Genomic DNA, 17,364 nt, shown 5'->3' with positions numbered 1-17,364 from the left:
TGCGCTTTGCCGAGAAGCAGTGCTCGAAAGAGCTTGGAGAACCTGCATCTGGTCTCTCGGCCTACGAGCTGCAAGGTAGTCTCTGTACGAGACTGATCAGACGCTCAGAGCAGTACTAATGCCTCGATGTTCCGTGGTGGTGAAGCTGAGTTATGAGGAGCTGTCTCCGGAGTGCATGATTAGACTAGAACTTTGCTTCCATTTCGTCGGTACAATTTCGGCGAGCCAGGATGAATGTGTGATGATGACATAACACTCCTTCGCATCCATGCTATCAATGTCGTAGTTTTGCAAGGATAGCATATCGACTACTCTCGTGCGCGAACACTGTGATTGCTTCCCATCGGGCGAGAGAGAGAAATTCTGGTGGGATTTGTGAGAGCGAGCTAAGGCAGAAACACGCGGCGCCTAGACGGCAGTGCGAGTGCTGCTCAGACCGAGATCCGATGGCGATCGATCGCGAGCGGTGGCGCTGCTGATGCCGAGCATCACGTGACAAAAGTTCGAAGCTTTGAGGAGTCGCGTGCCGGCGTGTCCGGACAGCAAAGGATCAGCCACCTTGCACGCAGACAAAGAGGGAACGAAGCCCAGCACGCGATCGCTCATGCTTGTTGAGAAGAGATGGGATGGAGAAAAAAGAAATAATGACGGGCGAGTGAGGTGCAGCGGACGCGTCTCGTCCGTGCCAGTGCCGAGCTGGCAAGAATTGGCCCGTGCTCCCACGCTTGCCCAGACGAATTTTGTCAGCGCGGCAGACTCAAAAGCGCGAGACCTCCTCGCATGACGTCGGTCGCTCTTTCCTTCGTCATAGCACACCTGCCTTTCTACACAGCGCAGACGGTGTTTCGCGTGCGCGGTCACGTTGCCGTCGTACCAGAGGAGCAATATCGAAGACTGGTCAATCTTTTGGCACTCACTCAATCATTACCATTGGAGTCGGTGTTTCGCGGAAAGCGCAGCATCATCGACGCGCCTCCTGGTTTGAATCGGACATTGCGTCACGCACAAGCAGCACCAGAGGCGAAGGCCATCGACAGGCCTGATATTCCATCACGAGACTCGACGACTCCGGTCCAAGGTACGTTGTCTTCCATTCGAGAGCCACACACTCGTCCTGCAATGAATCGCTGCCGCCGTGCTTACACGTTGGCACGTTGCTGCTCGGCGTGCGACAATGCGATGCGTCGCCACTCGCAGTCGCATGCTGCAGAGGTGCTCGCTTGCCTTGACCGCATCGCATCGCAATGCATCGACCTGTGCAGGCGCATCGGGTCGCCAGCATCGTTGCTTGCGTGTTGTGGTGTGCATCGTATTGCTGACACATTCTGGTAGAGAAGAGGAACATTGTGCACGTTCGAGTAGTGTGGTGGAGAGGAAGGAGAGTCCAAAACAGACGATCACGCCGAGCCCAGATACATCATCATCATCATCATCACCAGTGACGTAGGCGCAATGGCTACCTCGATTGCAACACGCTCCTCCGCTACCAATTCACCGCATCTCAATGCCAACAGCAAGAGTCAGACAGCATCGCCGCGGTCGAATCGCACGTCGCTGCAGAATTCAGGTATGTCGCCGTCCACTCATCTCCGCTGTCGCTTTGCGACCGGCCATGCCATGCCATGCCATGCCCTTATCGTCTACCTTCTCGCGCTTCCCATCGCAATCATGGCATGCCTCCTGTCGCAGTCGATCGCATTAACGCGCAAAGCGTCATTGCTGACTGCACACTAGATTCAGTGAAGAAGGAAGGAGAGGCGAAGCCAGGTTCGTCGTCACTGCTCGTTGCGACAACATGCCCAGTGCGACCACGCATGACTAACTGGATAACAGAAACGTCTGTCCCGACTATCAAGCAACCAGACGACGCCGATCACAAGGAGGTCAACGCCGCACCCACCAATGCGCCCCTCGCTCCACCACCAAAACCCACGCAGAACGGGGACGGCGACTACTTTGGAAATACCAGTCACCTCTCGAAAGAGCCGAATCCATTTGAGAACGCCTTTGGCAACCCTGCCGAGACACCGGGCAAGACGCAGTTACCAGGTGTAACTAGCCTTACGTCGCCAGCGTCGCTTTTACCTGGCAACACACCCGGCTGGCCCGGTTCTCTTCGTCAAGGTCCATTGAGTCCTGCTATGCTCACCGGCCCAACTGGATCGAACGACTATTTCAACAGCGATCACCACTTTGCTGGAAGCTTCCCGACTCCCAACGAGTCGTCCCTTCGCACTGGCTTGACGCCTGGCGGTGGCGGGTCCATGTTCCCGCAGCCATCGCCCAATTCTCAAGCATTGTACAATCAACTGCAGAGTGGAGGAGCCACGCCCGGTACTCTGGACTTCCATCGCACGGCAATGACAGCTCGAGCGCAGACACAGGCCAATAGCTACATTGGCTCACATCCTGCAACAAGCCAGCCGCAACAAAATCCCAACATCCAGCCCGACCTCGACAGCAAGCCGTACAACCCGAATGCGAGTGCACAACAAGACAACCAAGATCCGTTCGGATCACATCAAAGTAACGAGGCTGCCAACGGTCTCTTTATGCTGGCACAGGCTGGTGGTCAGCAGCGGAATGCGCAGAGTTATACCATGGCACCGCAGCAACCAGGCTACCAGCAGACCGTACAAGACAACCGTGGCGGAAACAAAGCAAGCATCGGCAGCAATATCTCCGGTAGCACAGAAGGAGTCGACCAGTACTCTGAGGAAGATACCAAGTCCAACTCTCGCAACACACGCGGCAAGAAGGGCGCTGCCGGAAAGGCCGCGAATGGCAAGAGGAAAGCCGAAGAGACACCTGCCAAAGGACCTGCGAGCAAGAAGGGTCGTGGTGCCAGTGCCATGTCGGAAGAACCTGATGATATGGAAGGTAGTCCCGAAGGCGACGACGAAAATCTGGATGATAAAGGCAAGAAGATGACCGATGAGGAGAAGCGCAAGAATTTCCTTGAGCGAAATCGGTATGTACTAGTTGCTGTTCCTGAAGCTTACCTCCGCTAACGCACGACAGTGTCGCCGCCTTGAAGTGTCGGCAACGCAAGAAGCAGTGGTTGGCAAACTTGCAGCAGAAGGTCGAGATCTTCAGCACAGAGAACGACGCACTGGCCGCAACTGTCACTCAGCTTCGTGAGGAAATAGTCGGCCTCAAGACATTGCTACTGGCGCATAAGGATTGCCCAGTATCACAAGCACAGGGTATCTCAGGTATGGCCATGCAACAAATAGCCGGCGATACTCAGCATTACGCCAACCCGTATGGAATGATGGGCCAGGGCGGCCCAGGTATGGCACAGCAAGGACAGATGCCTCAGGGTCAGCTGCAGAGGAGGTAACAGGATCTTGTCTCGCAGGCATCGCTGGAGACCTCGCTGACACAAAAGGCAGCTAGGAGCCCTCTGACACCCTTGACCGTTCCAATTATGGCGTTGCAGCGAGCATAGAGTCGCCTTCGAGATACTTGAACATGTCCGACTCATCGCAGGTTGGCAGCCATGGTCATCCGCAGAGACCTTGGTCAGGCTAGCCAAGCGTTGGAGCATGGACTATTTGTAGTTTGAACTGTACATGACACTTGTGTATTAGCTTTGACATGCGGCCGCCGACGCGGAAATTTCGTTACGACTGATGGGAGTTCGGCGTCACCACAGAAGAAATGGGTGGACTACGTGGCATTTCCTGGGAGGGAGACGAAGTGTCTGGACAGGATCTCAGGCACATGCTACGATATGATGAGTGAGCCAAAGCAAAATAATTCATATTCAAATCCACCATTGTACATGAACATCCTCGCACACTTCCAATATCTTATTGGTCTACTGGAAGTCTTCCCAATTCGTGTTTCACATGCTCGAGTCCACTTGCCCCGCAGCAGGCGCGCGTTCTCAAAACAACGCTCGAAACATTCGCGTCGCCTGAGTGGCCAGACCCTCCGATTGCAACAGTCAATATTTCCAGAATGCGAAAAGAGCACAATGTCGAAGTCGCAAGAAGAGCGCATCGAAAGTGCAATTCAGTCATTGCTAGAACGGCTCGTGCCCGCACAGCAACCCGGCGAAGCTGAAGAACGCGCCGACCAAAGATGGGAAGACGCAAACACCGCAACGACTGAAATCCTCTCGAGCGCGCCGACTAACCAGCTACCCGCCGACGACGTGCCCCAGGCGGCGGACTTGATAAGAGCCAAGCTACTGCGCGAAAACGCAAGTCCTGAGAAGGCGGCTGCGTTCAGTAACCTGTATTCGCGATTGCTTGCGCAGCCAGTGCTGAATAACAAATGGCAAATCCTCTACTTCTTGCTGAAAGTGAGTGAAGGCGAACAGACCAACGGGTATGGACATGGGCATGATGAGCATGGACAGGAGGAAGGCATGCTGCAGGTAGATCAGTCGATCCAACGGCAGGATAGCGAAGCCGAGCTCTACGAGGAGAAGAATGAAGTCTTCGACGAGGCGTTTGCTAGAAATGGTCTCCCTAGGGTCCCGACAGACAGCACAAGCACTCGGACGCCAACGAGAGATAGAGAGAAGCCTGTGCCGACAAGACCGCGCCCCCAACAGACACAAGTGGCTTCTGCTCCTGTACCGAATTCTCAGCCTAGGAAAGCAATGGACGGTCTCGAGCCCGCGGAGTCTGCTCTCTTGCGAGATCTGCCCTTCACCTTGCAAGGCTTGTCATCGACGCACTTGCCCTTCGCCGACAAGAAGTCTTTGCAGCTTCCCACCACTCTGCCTGTGCCAATTATAGCCCTTCTCCACCAGCTTGCCGAACCTTCTCTGCTTTACAAGTCGTTGGCAGAATTTATAGAGTCGCAGGAAGGAGGTCTTGTTGGTCAAAGTCTGCGTTCGGCCATTGGACAGGAATTACGTTCCTACTTGAGCCTCGTCGCGACCTTGGAGGGTCAAATACGACGAGCGCTCGCGCAACTAGACGAGAACGCGCCCGATCGTGGCTTGGGCAAGGCAGGCGTGACACTCAAGCGATGTGTGGTCTGGACTCGAGAGGCGACTCTTGGTCTGCGGCTCATGAGTATGATGGTTGAAGCTGTGCGAGGCAAGAAGGGCGGCGAGCTGATCACACTCATTCACAACTTCTCATCGCAACATGGAGATCCTTTTGTCCACAGTTTCGCAGAAAGACTGCTTCCGCAGATTACGAGGCCATTCTACCACATGCTGCAAGCTTGGATTTACAATGGCGAATTGGAAGACCCTCACAAGGAGTTTTTCGTCATTGAGAACCACGACTACGAAGACGGCGGTGCAACTAGTGTCTGGCAAGACAAATATCGCGTGCAAGAGAACATGATACCATCGATCACTGCGGCAGATTTTGCAACGCGAGTCTATCTGATAGGCAAATCCTTGAACTTCATCCGCTATGCCTGTGGAGACAGCGCTTGGGTGGAGTCGTACAGCAAATCCGCGACGCGAGAGCTGAAATATGGCGACACGGCAACATTATCTTCTAGCATTGACGAGGCTTACAAAACTGTCATGGCGCGTCTGATGACACTCCTCGAGTCGAAATTTGCACTGTCGTCACATCTTCGCGCCATGAAGAAATATCTGTTGCTGGGCCAAGGTGACTTCATAGCCTTGCTCATGGAATCCTTGGCGCAAAATCTGGATAGACCGGCGAACAGCCAATATCGACATACCTTGACAGCGCAACTAGAGCACGCCATTCGCAACTCAAACGCCCAGCACGATAGCGCCGATGTACTTAGGAGGTTAGACGCTCGCATGTTGGAGCTGAGCCACGGCGAAATAGGCTGGGACGTTTTCACTCTCGAGTATCGCGTTGATGCTCCTTTAGACGTTATTGTCACGCCATGGGCAGGCAGGCAGTATCTCAAGGTGTTCAACTTCCTCTGGCGTGTCAAGCGCGTTGAGTTCGCCCTTTCGTCAACTTGGCGGCGACTACAGACGGGTGCTCGAGGCGTTTTGGGCGCGGTGGGCGATAAACTCGGAGCCGACTGGAAGGTCGCAAGGGGTCGGCTTGCAGAGATGATTCATTTCATTGATCAATTGCAATACTACGTCCTCTTCGAGGTGATCGAGAAAGGATGGGCAGATCTGCAAAAGAACATTCGCAAGCCGGATGCCACGCTGGACACACTCATCGACGCCCACGCAGAGTATCTCCGCAATATTACGCGGAAGGGACTGCTAGGTGCCTCGGGCATGGTCGGTCTCGATTTCACGACACAGTTGCATGAACTGTTCAAATTGATGCTCGCATATCGCGACTCGTTGGACAGCCTATACTCTTACAGCGTGGCCGAGTTTACTCGGCGTCAGGATCTGGCCGCTCGTATCGAGACACGTACCAGAGCAGGAAGATGGGGTATTACTGAGGCCGACGAGGATACAGCGCAACAATCACCGCTCTTCCCCAGCTCCAGCTCCACGCGATCCAGACTACGCGAGCGTGAGACCGATTCTCCTATCCCGCCTTTATTGCCGCTGCAAGGGGGTCTCGAAGGCGAACGGAATATGCTAGCGGCACTTCGACAACGATTGAACAGTCTCGAAGCGGAGTTCAAGAGCAAAGTCAATATACTGCTTGGAGACTTGGCGTACCAACCCGATAGCGACATGCGATTTTTAGCGATCGCCATGAACTTTAACGATGTGTATACTCCGGCTAAGAGACGCCGAGCAAAGCCAGGACCAGAGAAGGACAAGACTACGATGAGGACCGCAAGTATTGCCACGGCGAGTACAGCTGCGAGAGCTAGTACCAGAGGAGAAGACGGCAACAGTGCCTGATTAGGATCTTCAGGTGCATGGGCAACAATCCCGGCCTGATGCTGTGTGGTTGGCTGTAAGCATCCTGAAGAAGCGCACGGCATTATCAAAGCATTGCTTGAATGTGGAGTGAGATATGACGCTTTATTCACTTTTGTATGATCAGACTCCAATGCTCAGAGGTCACTGCATGCTATAGAGCGCCGATTCACAAGAGCCCCGCCAACACGGCCAGCGCGGACACATGTCAGCCCACGCGACTCTACTCCACTTGCCACACTCAAACGCTCGTTCGAACAACAAATCGTGTTCTTGTCCGAGGTTGAAAAATTTGGACATAGGCGGGGCCTGCGACAAGGCGCTTATCGTTTATTAACAGCAAGGCATGAATGTCAAGGTCGCAATGGAGAAGTTTCCGAGTGCCTAAATGAACTTCATGCGTTCTTCATTTACTGCACATCCGTCCACATCACCATTCACGACCCAGAGACTGCTACGCATCTAAAAATCATCGTCAGCGAACCCGAGTCTGTCAAAGTATGCCTCACGTTCAGGACCCGGGCATTCAGGTGCCTGACCATCCACAATGCGAGCCACAAAGGATCCGAATCATCCACGTGGGAATGGGTGCTGCCGGCATGCTATGCGCATATAAAGCACGGAAGATGTTGACGAACTATGAGCTGGTCTGTTATGAGAAGAACGACGGTGTGGGAGGGACTTGGTATGAGAATAGGTATCCTGGGTAAGACCACCTACATGTATGAAAATGTTCTGCATCCAAAGCATCCTCGCTGATGGACATGGCCATGCCCGTATCACAGATGTGCTTGCGATATCCCAGCACATACGTACACTTTCCCGTTCTATCCCAATCCAGACTGGAGCGGCTATTATGCCTATGCTCCCGAGATCCAAGAGTACTTCTTGAAATTCTTCCACGAAAATCATCTAGAACCATACGTCGTGACAAACACCGAAGTCATCAGTGCCGAATGGGACGATCTGAAAGGAATCTGGAACGTCGAACTAAAAGACCGCAGAACCAACAAAACCTTCTTTGATACCTGCAACATCCTGATCAACGGCGCCGGCGTCCTGTCAAAGTGGAAATGGCCAGCAATCCAAGGTCTCCACTCCTTCCAAGGCAATCTCGTCCACTCCGCGAATTGGCCCAAAGAAGATGTCGACCTAACCAACAAAACCGTCGCAGTAATCGGTACAGGCAGCTCCTCAATCCAAATCGTCTCTGCCATCGCCCCAGCCGTCTCAAAACTTTCCGTCTTCATGCGAAACAAAACTTACATATCCCCCCAATTCGGCACCAACATCACAAACACCGAAGCAGACCCTCTCGCCCAAGATCCCGCAGCCGCAGGAAAACATCATTACACCGAAAGAGAGAAACAACGTTTCCGTACAGATCCGGAATACCTGCAAAATTATCGAACGAGAATGGAAAAGTCGTTTATGGCCGGATGGGATATGTTTTATCGTGGGAGTGAATTGAACGTGAAATTTAAGGACTTTGTACAGAATTCGATGAGAGCGAGACTGGGCGATCGAGATGACTTGAAAGAGAGATTGATTCCCGATTGGAGCCCGGGTTGTAGAAGGCTGACACCGGGAGAAGGGTATTTAGAAGCTTTGACGAAGGAGAATGTGGAAGTGATATGGGGAGAGATATCCAAAATCACTCCCCACGGCCTGGCCACGGAATCCGGACGCGAAATTGACGTCGACGTGATCATCTGCGCCACAGGTTTCGACGTGCAATTCCTTCCACACTTCCGTCTCACCGGCCTCGGCGGACGCGTGATGCAAGAACAAACCGATCCAAACATCTATGCATCCATCGCACATCCCGGATTTCCGAATTATTTCGTCGTGAGTGGACCTCGAGGGAATTGGGGTCAGGGGTGCGCTTTACCTTCTCATGAGACGCAGTCGGAATATATCATGCAGTGTGCGAGGAAGGTGCAGGAAGATGGGATCAAGAGCATGTTTCCGAAACAGAACGTGACGGATCAGTTGAACGCGTATATGGATGCTTGGCATGCGAAGCATTCGATTTGGAGTGAGGACTGCAAGTCTTGGTGAGTTATTCCCATGCCATACCATACCTACCTCCGTTTATGTTGGGGGCTGCTGCTGCAACATGAATTGATTTTGTGAATTAGGTATAAGGAGAATACGAAAGATGGGAGAGTGTTGATTTGGCCGGGAAGTATGTTGCATCATTTGAAATTCATGAAGAGGCCGAGGTTTGAACATTTTGAGATTGAGTATAAGGATCCCGATAATATTTTTGCTTTTCTGGGGGATGGGAGGACGATTGGATTGGTCAAGTATGGTGCGGATGTTCCTGTGCCTTACATTAGGAATCGAGAGGAGGAGGTTTGGGATATCGAATGAGGCTGTTGAGGGCGTGGAAGAACGAACTGCCGACCAGGCTGGAGCGGGAGACGGATATCGAGCAGTCTTCGATTGAATGATCGATAAGAGGAGCTATACACGAGGAGGCTAATCCTTCCACTGCCACCGCTTGCGACACCATTTGATGACATATACCAATGCAATCAAGACCGGTACCTCGATCAGAGGTCCAACTGTAGCGGCCAGTGCTTCCTGACTGCCAGCGCCATAAACGGAGACCACCACTGCGATCGCTAATTCGAAGTTGTTGCTCGCGGCGGTGAAGCTTTGCGTACTGCTGACTTTGTATCCGAATCCAGACTTCCACATCATCCAGGCTGTGAGCGGGAAGATGACCAAGAAGTAGACCACCAGCGGAGCACAAACTCTCAGCACGCTCGTAATCTGTTGAACCACATGCAGTCCCTGCGATCCAAAGAGCACCACAATGGTATAAAGCAGACCGATCAAGCTCCAAGGCGCGATGAAGCGGATGAAATAGAGTTGATAATTCCTCTCGCCCAGCAGTCTCCGAAGAACCAACCTGGTAATCACCGCAGCTCCAAGAGGAATTCCAAGATACGCCGCAACACTCGTCGCCACATCCGAGTACAGGGCTGACCCGCCATCATCGGTACCTGGAGCAGGATCGTGACTTGCGACCGTAACATAAAACACCGCCATAGGTGCAAACAACACAATCTGCAAGACACTGTTCAAAGCCACCAGCACAGCACAGTAATCCCCATCCCCACCCGCCAAATCCGTCCAGATCAACACCATAGCAATACACCTCGCCACACCCACAAAAATCAACCCATCTCTCAATTCCCTTCGATCCGGTAAAAACGCCCACGCGAGGCCCGTCATGAACAGCGGCGCGAGAATCCAATTCAGGCAGAAAGAAATCCCGATCTGTTTCCACAGCATGCGTTCTTTGAGGAGCAGGTGAAGAGTTTCGTAGCGCACTTTGCAGAGGATCGGGTACATCATGACTAGCAGACCGATTGCTATGGGGATTGAGACGCCGACGAATTCGCCTCTCTGTAAGGCTGGCCCGGTTGATGGGACGAGGTTGCCCAGGATTATGCCTAGAGCCATTGCGAGCAGGATCCAGAGGACGAGGAATTTGTCGAGGAATGAGAGGGCTTTGAATGGCGGTGGAGGGGCTTCATGGGTTTGTTGAGGGGATTCTGTCGTTTTTTTTGGTCCTGCTTCGATGTCGGTGTTGTGATATGATTGTTTTGGGGGTTTCACGTCTTCTTGAGTGTTGTTTTCGCGTGATTGATGACCAAGAGCCGCGTCTGGTCTTTGATCGTGAAGAACTCCTTGCTCGGCGGCATCCATTTCGTGTGTCTGACGTGAAATGGATTTTCGTTACCAGATCAGTCCTGATCACAAGCATTTTGGCACCATTTATCCATTCGTTACAGCAGAGGCAAATATATAGAGGGTCTCTTTTCGTCCAATCAGATGAGGGAAGTGACAACTTGCGTGCCGTCTGCCGGCCGAAAGTTTCGGTCTCCAAGGGTCATCGCAACGACTTCATTTCTCACACCACATTCTCTTCCACATCATCGACTCGGTCCTTCTACACTCTTCTTGGGCTTCCTCCGCCGCAGTCATATATAGACTTGCGGCTGAAGGAAGCTGGCGTGGAGAGACTACCCCTAGAATACAGCAAGCATTTGCGGTGTTGATCCGTTGCACCGCATTATTATTCGAGCTGAAGCTGCAGTAGCTTGCTGCACTCCTATGAGGTGCGACGAAGATGTGCAAGAGGTGCAAGAGGTGCAAGTTTTCTCCCAGACGTTTGGACGCAGTAATCACCAGCGTTGGCCAATGGCGAAAGGTGAACATACGCCTTCAATGACACTATCACAGATTTCGAGCACTAAGGATAGCGTTTGGATCACATTCAAGTACCTACAACAAGCTGGTAACGGCCTTCGTCGCCCTCGGATCGCTGACCTACGGCTACTGCACTTCGGTCATCAGCAGTACTATCGGGCAACCAGGCTGGTATCAGTACTTCGATCTAACGCAGCAAGGCCAGCCGGGCTACGCTGGACGAACTACAGCTACGATCGCGACCGCCAATGGAGTCTTCAGTGCAGGCGGTGCCTTTCAGCCATGATTGCAAGCTATGCTGGTACTACGAACAAGGTCGGCAACGGGTTCGGGATCTTCTTCATGTTTCTATACCTGGCCTTCCAAGGCACAGGCTGCGACACCACCATGTACCTTTGGGTCTCCGAGATCTTTCCGACAGAGATCAGGTCGATCGGTATTGGTTTTAGCCTCTTCGGTCAATTCGCTTCGACGATTGTCCTCCTGCAGACCGCGCCGATTGGCTAAGTCGGCTGGAAATATTTCTTAGTTGTCATATGCTGGTGCATCGTCTTCATTCCAGGTGAGTTGTTCGCGATCCACAGCTCCAATGTATTACTGATATTAGGCAGTTGTCTACCTCTACTTTCCGGAAACAGCCAGGTTGACATTAGAAGAGATCAATCAAAAGTTTGGCGATGATGTTGCGGTGCATCTTACTGATGCTACAGCCGCACAACGACGTGCACTGGATCATGCCTTGGACTATGATGCACATCTGACCACCTACTCTATGGTCGGCTCTGGGGACAAATCCGCCAGATCTGCCTAAATGCGTTTCGTTGTCCAGAGATTCACTGGCACGAGAGATTGACATGCGTGAAAGCATAGACGAGTACGAATCTTTGCGAGAGTATAGGTCTAGGTAGTTGAAGTTGCCATGTGGTCTGTAAGACTTTGAGCAGCTAAGTCTGCGAACTACACATCGTCTTCAACCAATGTCTTACCAGCTGCCTCGGTATTTGTCTTGCAGATCGTCAAAAATCAACCACATGTAGGAGCTCTCCACTTAGGGTTACCTTATTACTCGCACCCGCTAGCGACTGAACGAGAAGTGAAAACCACTTAGTGAGTTTGGCATTTATGCGGGACCCAATTGAAACACACACGAGTCGAGGCGGATTGAGTCGTTTCCGGAGAGAAGTGTGGAGGTGAACAGGCGAACATGTGTTTAGATATATAAGTTGCAGATGCTGCAGCGTTGATTGTGAAAAAGTGCGATCGCACAGCAACATCAACAGCAACATCGTCGTCGGAAAAATCAACCAAAAACACCGCCAAGAACTCACCAACGAAGGTCAACCACCACTATGCAACTCCAAAATCTGGCCGCAGTTCTCCTTGCCTTCATCAGATCCACGGCCGCATCACCGATTGTCGAGACAAGAGAACCACAGCTCAATGGTGCTCTTTTGTGCCCTCTGCTCGGCACACCTCTTTGCGCAACTCAATGTCGTCTCGTAACCGGAGCTGATGGACAATGTGCACCAAATGGGTGAGTCTGGAATCTGAATAGCACTTTGTTGAAATGCTAACAATGGTTCTCAGCAAATGCTATTGCGCCGACGATGCAGGAACGATATTAAATTGAGGGGACAGACGGTGCCCAGTGCCCCTGTAGTCGAGACGAAATGTATCAGCTTTTATACAGTAGAATAGAAAGCTCTCGGCCCTGTTTGGAACTCCTCGCATGGCCTAGCTCGCACCAGTGACTCTTTCTACGCATCTTCGATACTCTGACCAACACTGTGGAGGGCAATTGCTCAAGAACCGAATGGAGAATAGAAAGAGAGGATGTATAGTATGTGTGGGCTGACTCAGCATGTCAGCCGGCTTCTGCGATGCCGAGCGTCGCATGCGCATCATCGTTCTTGTTGCTCATCACTCCTTGCTTCTTTATATATGTCTCCACACCTTGCCTACGAGTAGCCGGCAGTTGGATTATCTTGGCAACTCACAGCCCAGACAACCGCACTACTTGTCTTGGATTCTGAAGACTGCCCTAGTTGGCAAGGCCTGGCTGGCATTCCTAGAACTAACTCCCGGCAGCATCATCATTGCACACGCAATGCAATCACGTCAACCATGTCTCTCTTCACTCCGAGCAGAGGAACCGGGAGGATTGAGGCAGTGCTGATGATTATTGATTCGTATCATAGTCTCGGGGCTTGTCAGCTTGCATAGTGGGCTGTTCCTTGCAGACATCTGCTTCTTGGCTACGCGTGTCGGCTTGGGATCGCGCTGCTGATGATGTCTCTGGTATTGCAATGGGCAAGCAAGGAGATTTGCGTTCGTCAGCCTCCCCAGTCGTTCCTCCATGTCCGGGATTTGACATGTAGGGGTGTTCAGTTAACGTGATCGGCGACTGGACGAGGCTTCCAAAGCGTGTAATCGACGAATGCCAATTGGCCCTTTTAGAACTATTGCCTTGGCCGAGATGCTTGGGGCTTTGCTTCCTTTCCTTTGTACTGGTCTATGACGCTTTTGTCGAACCATGAAACTCCCGCGATCCAAACCAGCTAGGGATCGGACATGCTTTGGACCAAGGGTCAGCATGTTGCCTTCAAGGAGTCGCAAGGGAAGCTGCCATTGTTCATATGTATATAACGTGTTAGTTTCATACCTCTCGAATATCCTCAACAAGTCCGAGCTTCCACGGTGAACAGCAGTCTCGGTACAACAATTTTCCGTATAATTCACCAGAGCCGATCAACATACAGCCTTGCGACACCGACCATGATGAGGCGATCTCTGGGCCAAGTGCTTGCTCTTGCTTTCCTACTATGTAAGTAGTCGTACCGCGACTCAACAGGAGCACTCACTAATCCTGTACAGCCGCAAGCGCCCAAGCAGCTGTGTCCAAGACGTGTCCTTCGACATCGGGCATCTGCTTCTCACTTTCCATTCCCGACCAGACAGCACAGTCTGGCAATGGCGACATCTTTTTCCAGATTTCCGGACCATCGACCTCGCACGAATGGATCGCGCTTGGCCAGGGCGAGGGTATGGCTGGCGCCAATATATTCGTGGTATATTTATCTGCGAACGGAATGAACGTCACCGTGTCTCCCAGGTTGGGAAAGGGCCACATTGAGCCACAGCACCAAAATGGTCAAGGCGCAAATGTCACTCTTTTGAAGGGATCTGGCGTTGAGAACGGCACATTGACAGCAAATGTGAGATGTGCTGGCTGCTCTTCCTGGAATGGAGGCTCAATGAACTTCGCCGGCACAGGCGCTACCTGGATCTACGCCTCCAAGTCCGGAACTCCCATCCAATCCGACGATCTTGCAGCCGAGATTTCTTATCACGATGACCATGGCGGCTTCAATTGGGATTTTGCAAGTGCCAAAGGAGGTGCAGTGTCTGCAAATGCGAACCCATTCCTGGCAGCCACTGCCTCCGAAGCCAGCACACAAGCAATCGGTGGCGGTGTGTCGGATTCCTATATCATCGCTCACGCTGTGTTCGCTTGCCTTGCCGTTGCTTTCCTCCTTCCAATCGGTGGCATTCTCATCCGCGTCGGCAATCTACCCAACTTGCTCATCATACACTCCGCGATTCAGTATCTTGGCCTGTCCTTCTACATTATTGCATTCGGTCTTGGAGCTTACTACGCATCGAAAGAGCACTACTGGAGTAACCGCCATCCAATCATCGGCACCGTCGTCTTTGGTCTCATGCTTACCCAGCCACTATGGGGCGTCCTCCATCATCGCATGTACAAGAAGACGCAAGGCCGGACTATCTCGTCTTGGTTCCACTTGAGCGTTGGCCGTATCGTCATTCTCCTTGGTATCGTCAATGGAGGCCTTGGTCTACAACTTGGAGGAAAGAGCAAGGGCGCCAAGATTGGATATGGTGTCGGCGCCGGCATCATGGGACTGCTCTACATACTGGCGATCCTGTACGGCGAGAACAAGCGACGCTCCTCGCGTCAGAATAGGAGCGCCAGTGGCGAGAGCACTGGGATTGGTGACAAGATTGAGCACAAAGACTCTCGGACCTCGTAGGCGACCTGACTGCGGGTCAGCGGTCTGTTCCTGTTCTTCTCTGGTCTCTGATGAAGGATAGAAGGATCTTGAACGAAGATGGAAGTTCTGCCAAACATTTTCCTTTTGCGAACCTTTTTATATCCTTGATATCGGGATGAGCTGTATTTCTTTCGAGCATCGCAAGTCCTTCACAATTGGATCCTCCTCTTCATGTCGCCTTCATCGAGTCACTTGCTCCGAGGCTTACCCCCTGATCTGGTGCTGTCGCGCTTGTGGACAAGGGTTTTGTTTTCCCAAACATCCGGGCGGACTCTGCTCTGCGTCTCATTATGCTTACCCTTGACGTCGCGATGAAGGAACAGTCGCTTCAGACAATTCAAGGTTGGAACATCAACTGTTCTCCCCTGCTTAATAATGTATTCCTTGCTTGCAAGTTGCGCAGGACATTCCCCAAGGCAGCCACCCAATACTGCTCACCGCCAGATTTACTATGATGGGCAATAGGCTTGCAGTATTATCACGTTTCTTCGGCCGGCAAAGCACAATTTGGAGAACCGAAATTAATCACGGAGATCTACAGAGTCTGTACGCATCGGAGTGCCAGTTACTAAACGCGGACCGTCGATTCTGAGCAGCGCTATTCGTTCGAATCCATGAAAATGCAGGGATACCAGAGTATCCGGGCCCGTATAAAGTCCCATACCAGCGTCCGAGCCCCTAGTCCTTCTAAGAATAGGGTCAGCCTGCCGTAGCGGACTCGGTAAGATATCGAAGTCCGCTCCGTAGTATACGTAACTATAGAAAACGTAATATCGATGTCTCTATACGTCGCGGTTACTAGGTCGATAGGTTAGGGTAGTAGTAGTAGTAGTAGTGCGATTTCCGCTAGTATACTAAATATTAATAGTAAGAGGTCGTATAGTCGCAATTTAATAGATTTCGCACTGTTTTTATAGTGTTTAACGACCCCGCATTCTCTACTAGTAGATACTAGTTATATTACTAAAAATAAAGCTAAAGTTTGTTAGCAAAACAGCGGTATAGCAAAATTCGAGGTATAGTTAGCGATTACGGCTATTTTAATAGCGTTAATATATATTAGAGGGCGGCGGTATATAAGGTATGCTACTATAGACCTATATCGCGCTTAGAGGCGCGTATTGCTATCTATTTAGTACCGGTAGTATCGGTAGAGGCATATAGAAGCTATTAGTTACCTACGCGACCTACGTAACGGCGGAATTTAAAGGAAAACGCGATAAGAACGCGTCGATACCGCCTAGAACTGCTAACGGCGCTTCTTTACTAAAATTTAGCTAAGCTAGCGCCGCTAGTATTCGCTTAGGTATATATTCTTACCCTACCTATTTCTCTACCTATTTCTTCGATCGCTTCGGCTTCTTACTTATAGTATCTACGCTCTTACCCTTCCGCTTCTTTAGCGGCGGCGCTATGTTAGTCGCTTTTAGAAGGCAATAGCTCGATATAATATCGCTTAGTAATAGCGCTTATAATAGCTTCGGCGGCGGCGCTTTTGTTAGTATAAGAATAGCTTCCGGATAAGTACTCTTAAAGTAAGTAAGGACGAGGTTAGTAAAGCCCTTTCTAATATTATTACTACTCTTATAGAAGACTATTAGCATCTTCGAGATAATAACCTCGCGTTGCTTGTCGCTCTCGTCTATGCCTTATTAGTCGCATAAGCGCTCGAGTTAAAAGATTAACTCGTACGCGTTAGTAAGTACCTCGCGGACGTTTAATCGATAGGTAGGCGTATATACGATCTCGGCGGCGGCGGCGTCTTCTTATACTACTATCGACTTAGAAGCGTTTTCTTCGTAGACCTCGAGAGCGCGTCTAGCAAATATATTAACCTATTGTTGCTAGTAATAATCTTTAATAATAACGCGTTTAAGTATAAGGTAATAATACTAGAGGTCGGCGTAAAGGACGCGATATTAGCAGAAGAATTTATAGTCGCAGGTAAGCGCGCCTACTTCGGTTAATAATAGCTTCGGGTCTTAGTATATAGACTTGTTAAGAACGCGATTAATCTTAGCACTAATCTTGCGCTAAATAGGCTATAGAAGGCATAGAAGCTAGGTCCGGAGCTCGTCGTCGTCGCCGCGCGTAAGTAGGTATACGTTTAATGCCTAACGCTTACTAGCAATGTCCGACCGAAGGTCTCTAAGCTCGCCCTCCTATATTGTTTGTATAGCTACGCCTATTAGTATAAAGTTAGCTGCTATTAGCGACTTATTGCCGTCTATTTTAAGATACGCGTAAAAGCTCTTATTTATATTA

The 17,364-nt window shown here is 51.2% G+C and overlaps 6 protein-coding genes across 6 annotated transcripts; 5 read left to right on the top strand and 1 right to left on the bottom strand.

Moving 5' to 3' along the window:
- Window positions 1-1,907: 1,907 nt before the first annotated feature.
- Window positions 1,908-3,274, top strand: MYCFIDRAFT_97819 (uncharacterized protein; the record flags this gene model as incomplete). Its single annotated transcript, XM_007928448.1, has 2 exons — window positions 1,908-2,971; window positions 3,022-3,274. Coding segments are annotated over 2 exons (1,317 nt in total), but the record flags the coding sequence as incomplete, so codon positions are not given.
- A 708-nt stretch (window positions 3,275-3,982) lies between these two features.
- Window positions 3,983-6,961, top strand: MYCFIDRAFT_154006 (uncharacterized protein; the record flags this gene model as incomplete). Its single annotated transcript, XM_007928447.1, has 1 exon — window positions 3,983-6,961. One exon carries the CDS (start codon window positions 3,983-3,985, stop codon window positions 6,779-6,781), a length of 2,799 nt encoding a protein of 932 aa, XP_007926638.1. The 3' UTR covers window positions 6,782-6,961.
- A 219-nt stretch (window positions 6,962-7,180) lies between these two features.
- MYCFIDRAFT_59080 (uncharacterized protein) lies at window positions 7,181-9,373 on the top strand. Its single transcript, XM_007927710.1, has 3 exons — window positions 7,181-7,505; window positions 7,585-8,856; window positions 8,941-9,373. Exons 1-3 carry the CDS (start codon window positions 7,300-7,302, stop codon window positions 9,173-9,175), a joined length of 1,713 nt encoding a protein of 570 aa, XP_007925901.1. The 5' UTR covers window positions 7,181-7,299; the 3' UTR covers window positions 9,176-9,373.
- Window positions 9,284-10,750, bottom strand: MYCFIDRAFT_188435 (uncharacterized protein; the record flags this gene model as incomplete). Its single annotated transcript, XM_007928446.1, has 2 exons — window positions 9,284-10,344; window positions 10,732-10,750. The coding sequence occupies 2 exons, from the start codon at window positions 10,748-10,750 to the stop codon at window positions 9,284-9,286; spliced, it is 1,080 nt and encodes a 359-aa protein (XP_007926637.1).
- Window positions 10,751-10,759: 9 nt separating this feature from the next.
- MYCFIDRAFT_211329 (uncharacterized protein) lies at window positions 10,760-11,998 on the top strand. Its single transcript, XM_007928445.1, has 2 exons — window positions 10,760-11,588; window positions 11,638-11,998. Exon 1 carries the CDS (start codon window positions 10,931-10,933, stop codon window positions 11,531-11,533), a length of 603 nt encoding a protein of 200 aa, XP_007926636.1. The 5' UTR covers window positions 10,760-10,930; the 3' UTR covers window positions 11,534-11,588; window positions 11,638-11,998.
- Window positions 11,999-13,713: 1,715 nt separating this feature from the next.
- On the top strand, window positions 13,714-15,258 carry MYCFIDRAFT_59084 (uncharacterized protein). Its single transcript, XM_007927711.1, has 2 exons — window positions 13,714-13,850; window positions 13,901-15,258. Exons 1-2 carry the CDS (start codon window positions 13,802-13,804, stop codon window positions 15,076-15,078), a joined length of 1,227 nt encoding a protein of 408 aa, XP_007925902.1. The 5' UTR covers window positions 13,714-13,801; the 3' UTR covers window positions 15,079-15,258.
- The last annotated feature ends 2,106 nt before the right edge of the window (window positions 15,259-17,364 follow it).

Source organism: Pseudocercospora fijiensis (genome assembly GCF_000340215.1).
Source record: "Pseudocercospora fijiensis CIRAD86 unplaced genomic scaffold MYCFIscaffold_4, whole genome shotgun sequence".
Taxonomy (NCBI): domain Eukaryota; kingdom Fungi; phylum Ascomycota; class Dothideomycetes; order Mycosphaerellales; family Mycosphaerellaceae; genus Pseudocercospora; species Pseudocercospora fijiensis.
This window is presented reverse-complemented; position numbering and strand designations above follow the sequence as displayed.

Excerpts from the sequence above, each read along its gene's own strand:
- MYCFIDRAFT_59080 (XM_007927710.1), top strand. The coding sequence starts at position 7,300 with ATGCCTCACGTTCAGGACCCGGGCATTCAGGTGCCTGACCATCCACAA. Across the intron at positions 7,506-7,584 it reads TATGAGAATAGGTATCCTGG|ATGTGCTTGCGATATCCCAG; the intron begins GTAAGACCACCT and ends CCCGTATCACAG. Across the intron at positions 8,857-8,940 it reads AGTGAGGACTGCAAGTCTTG|GTATAAGGAGAATACGAAAG; the intron begins GTGAGTTATTCC and ends TTTGTGAATTAG.
- MYCFIDRAFT_211329 (XM_007928445.1), top strand. The coding sequence starts at position 10,931 with ATGAGGTGCGACGAAGATGTGCAAGAGGTGCAAGAGGTGCAAGTTTTC.
- MYCFIDRAFT_59084 (XM_007927711.1), top strand. The coding sequence starts at position 13,802 with ATGATGAGGCGATCTCTGGGCCAAGTGCTTGCTCTTGCTTTCCTACTA. Across the intron at positions 13,851-13,900 it reads TGCTCTTGCTTTCCTACTAT|CCGCAAGCGCCCAAGCAGCT; the intron begins GTAAGTAGTCGT and ends AATCCTGTACAG.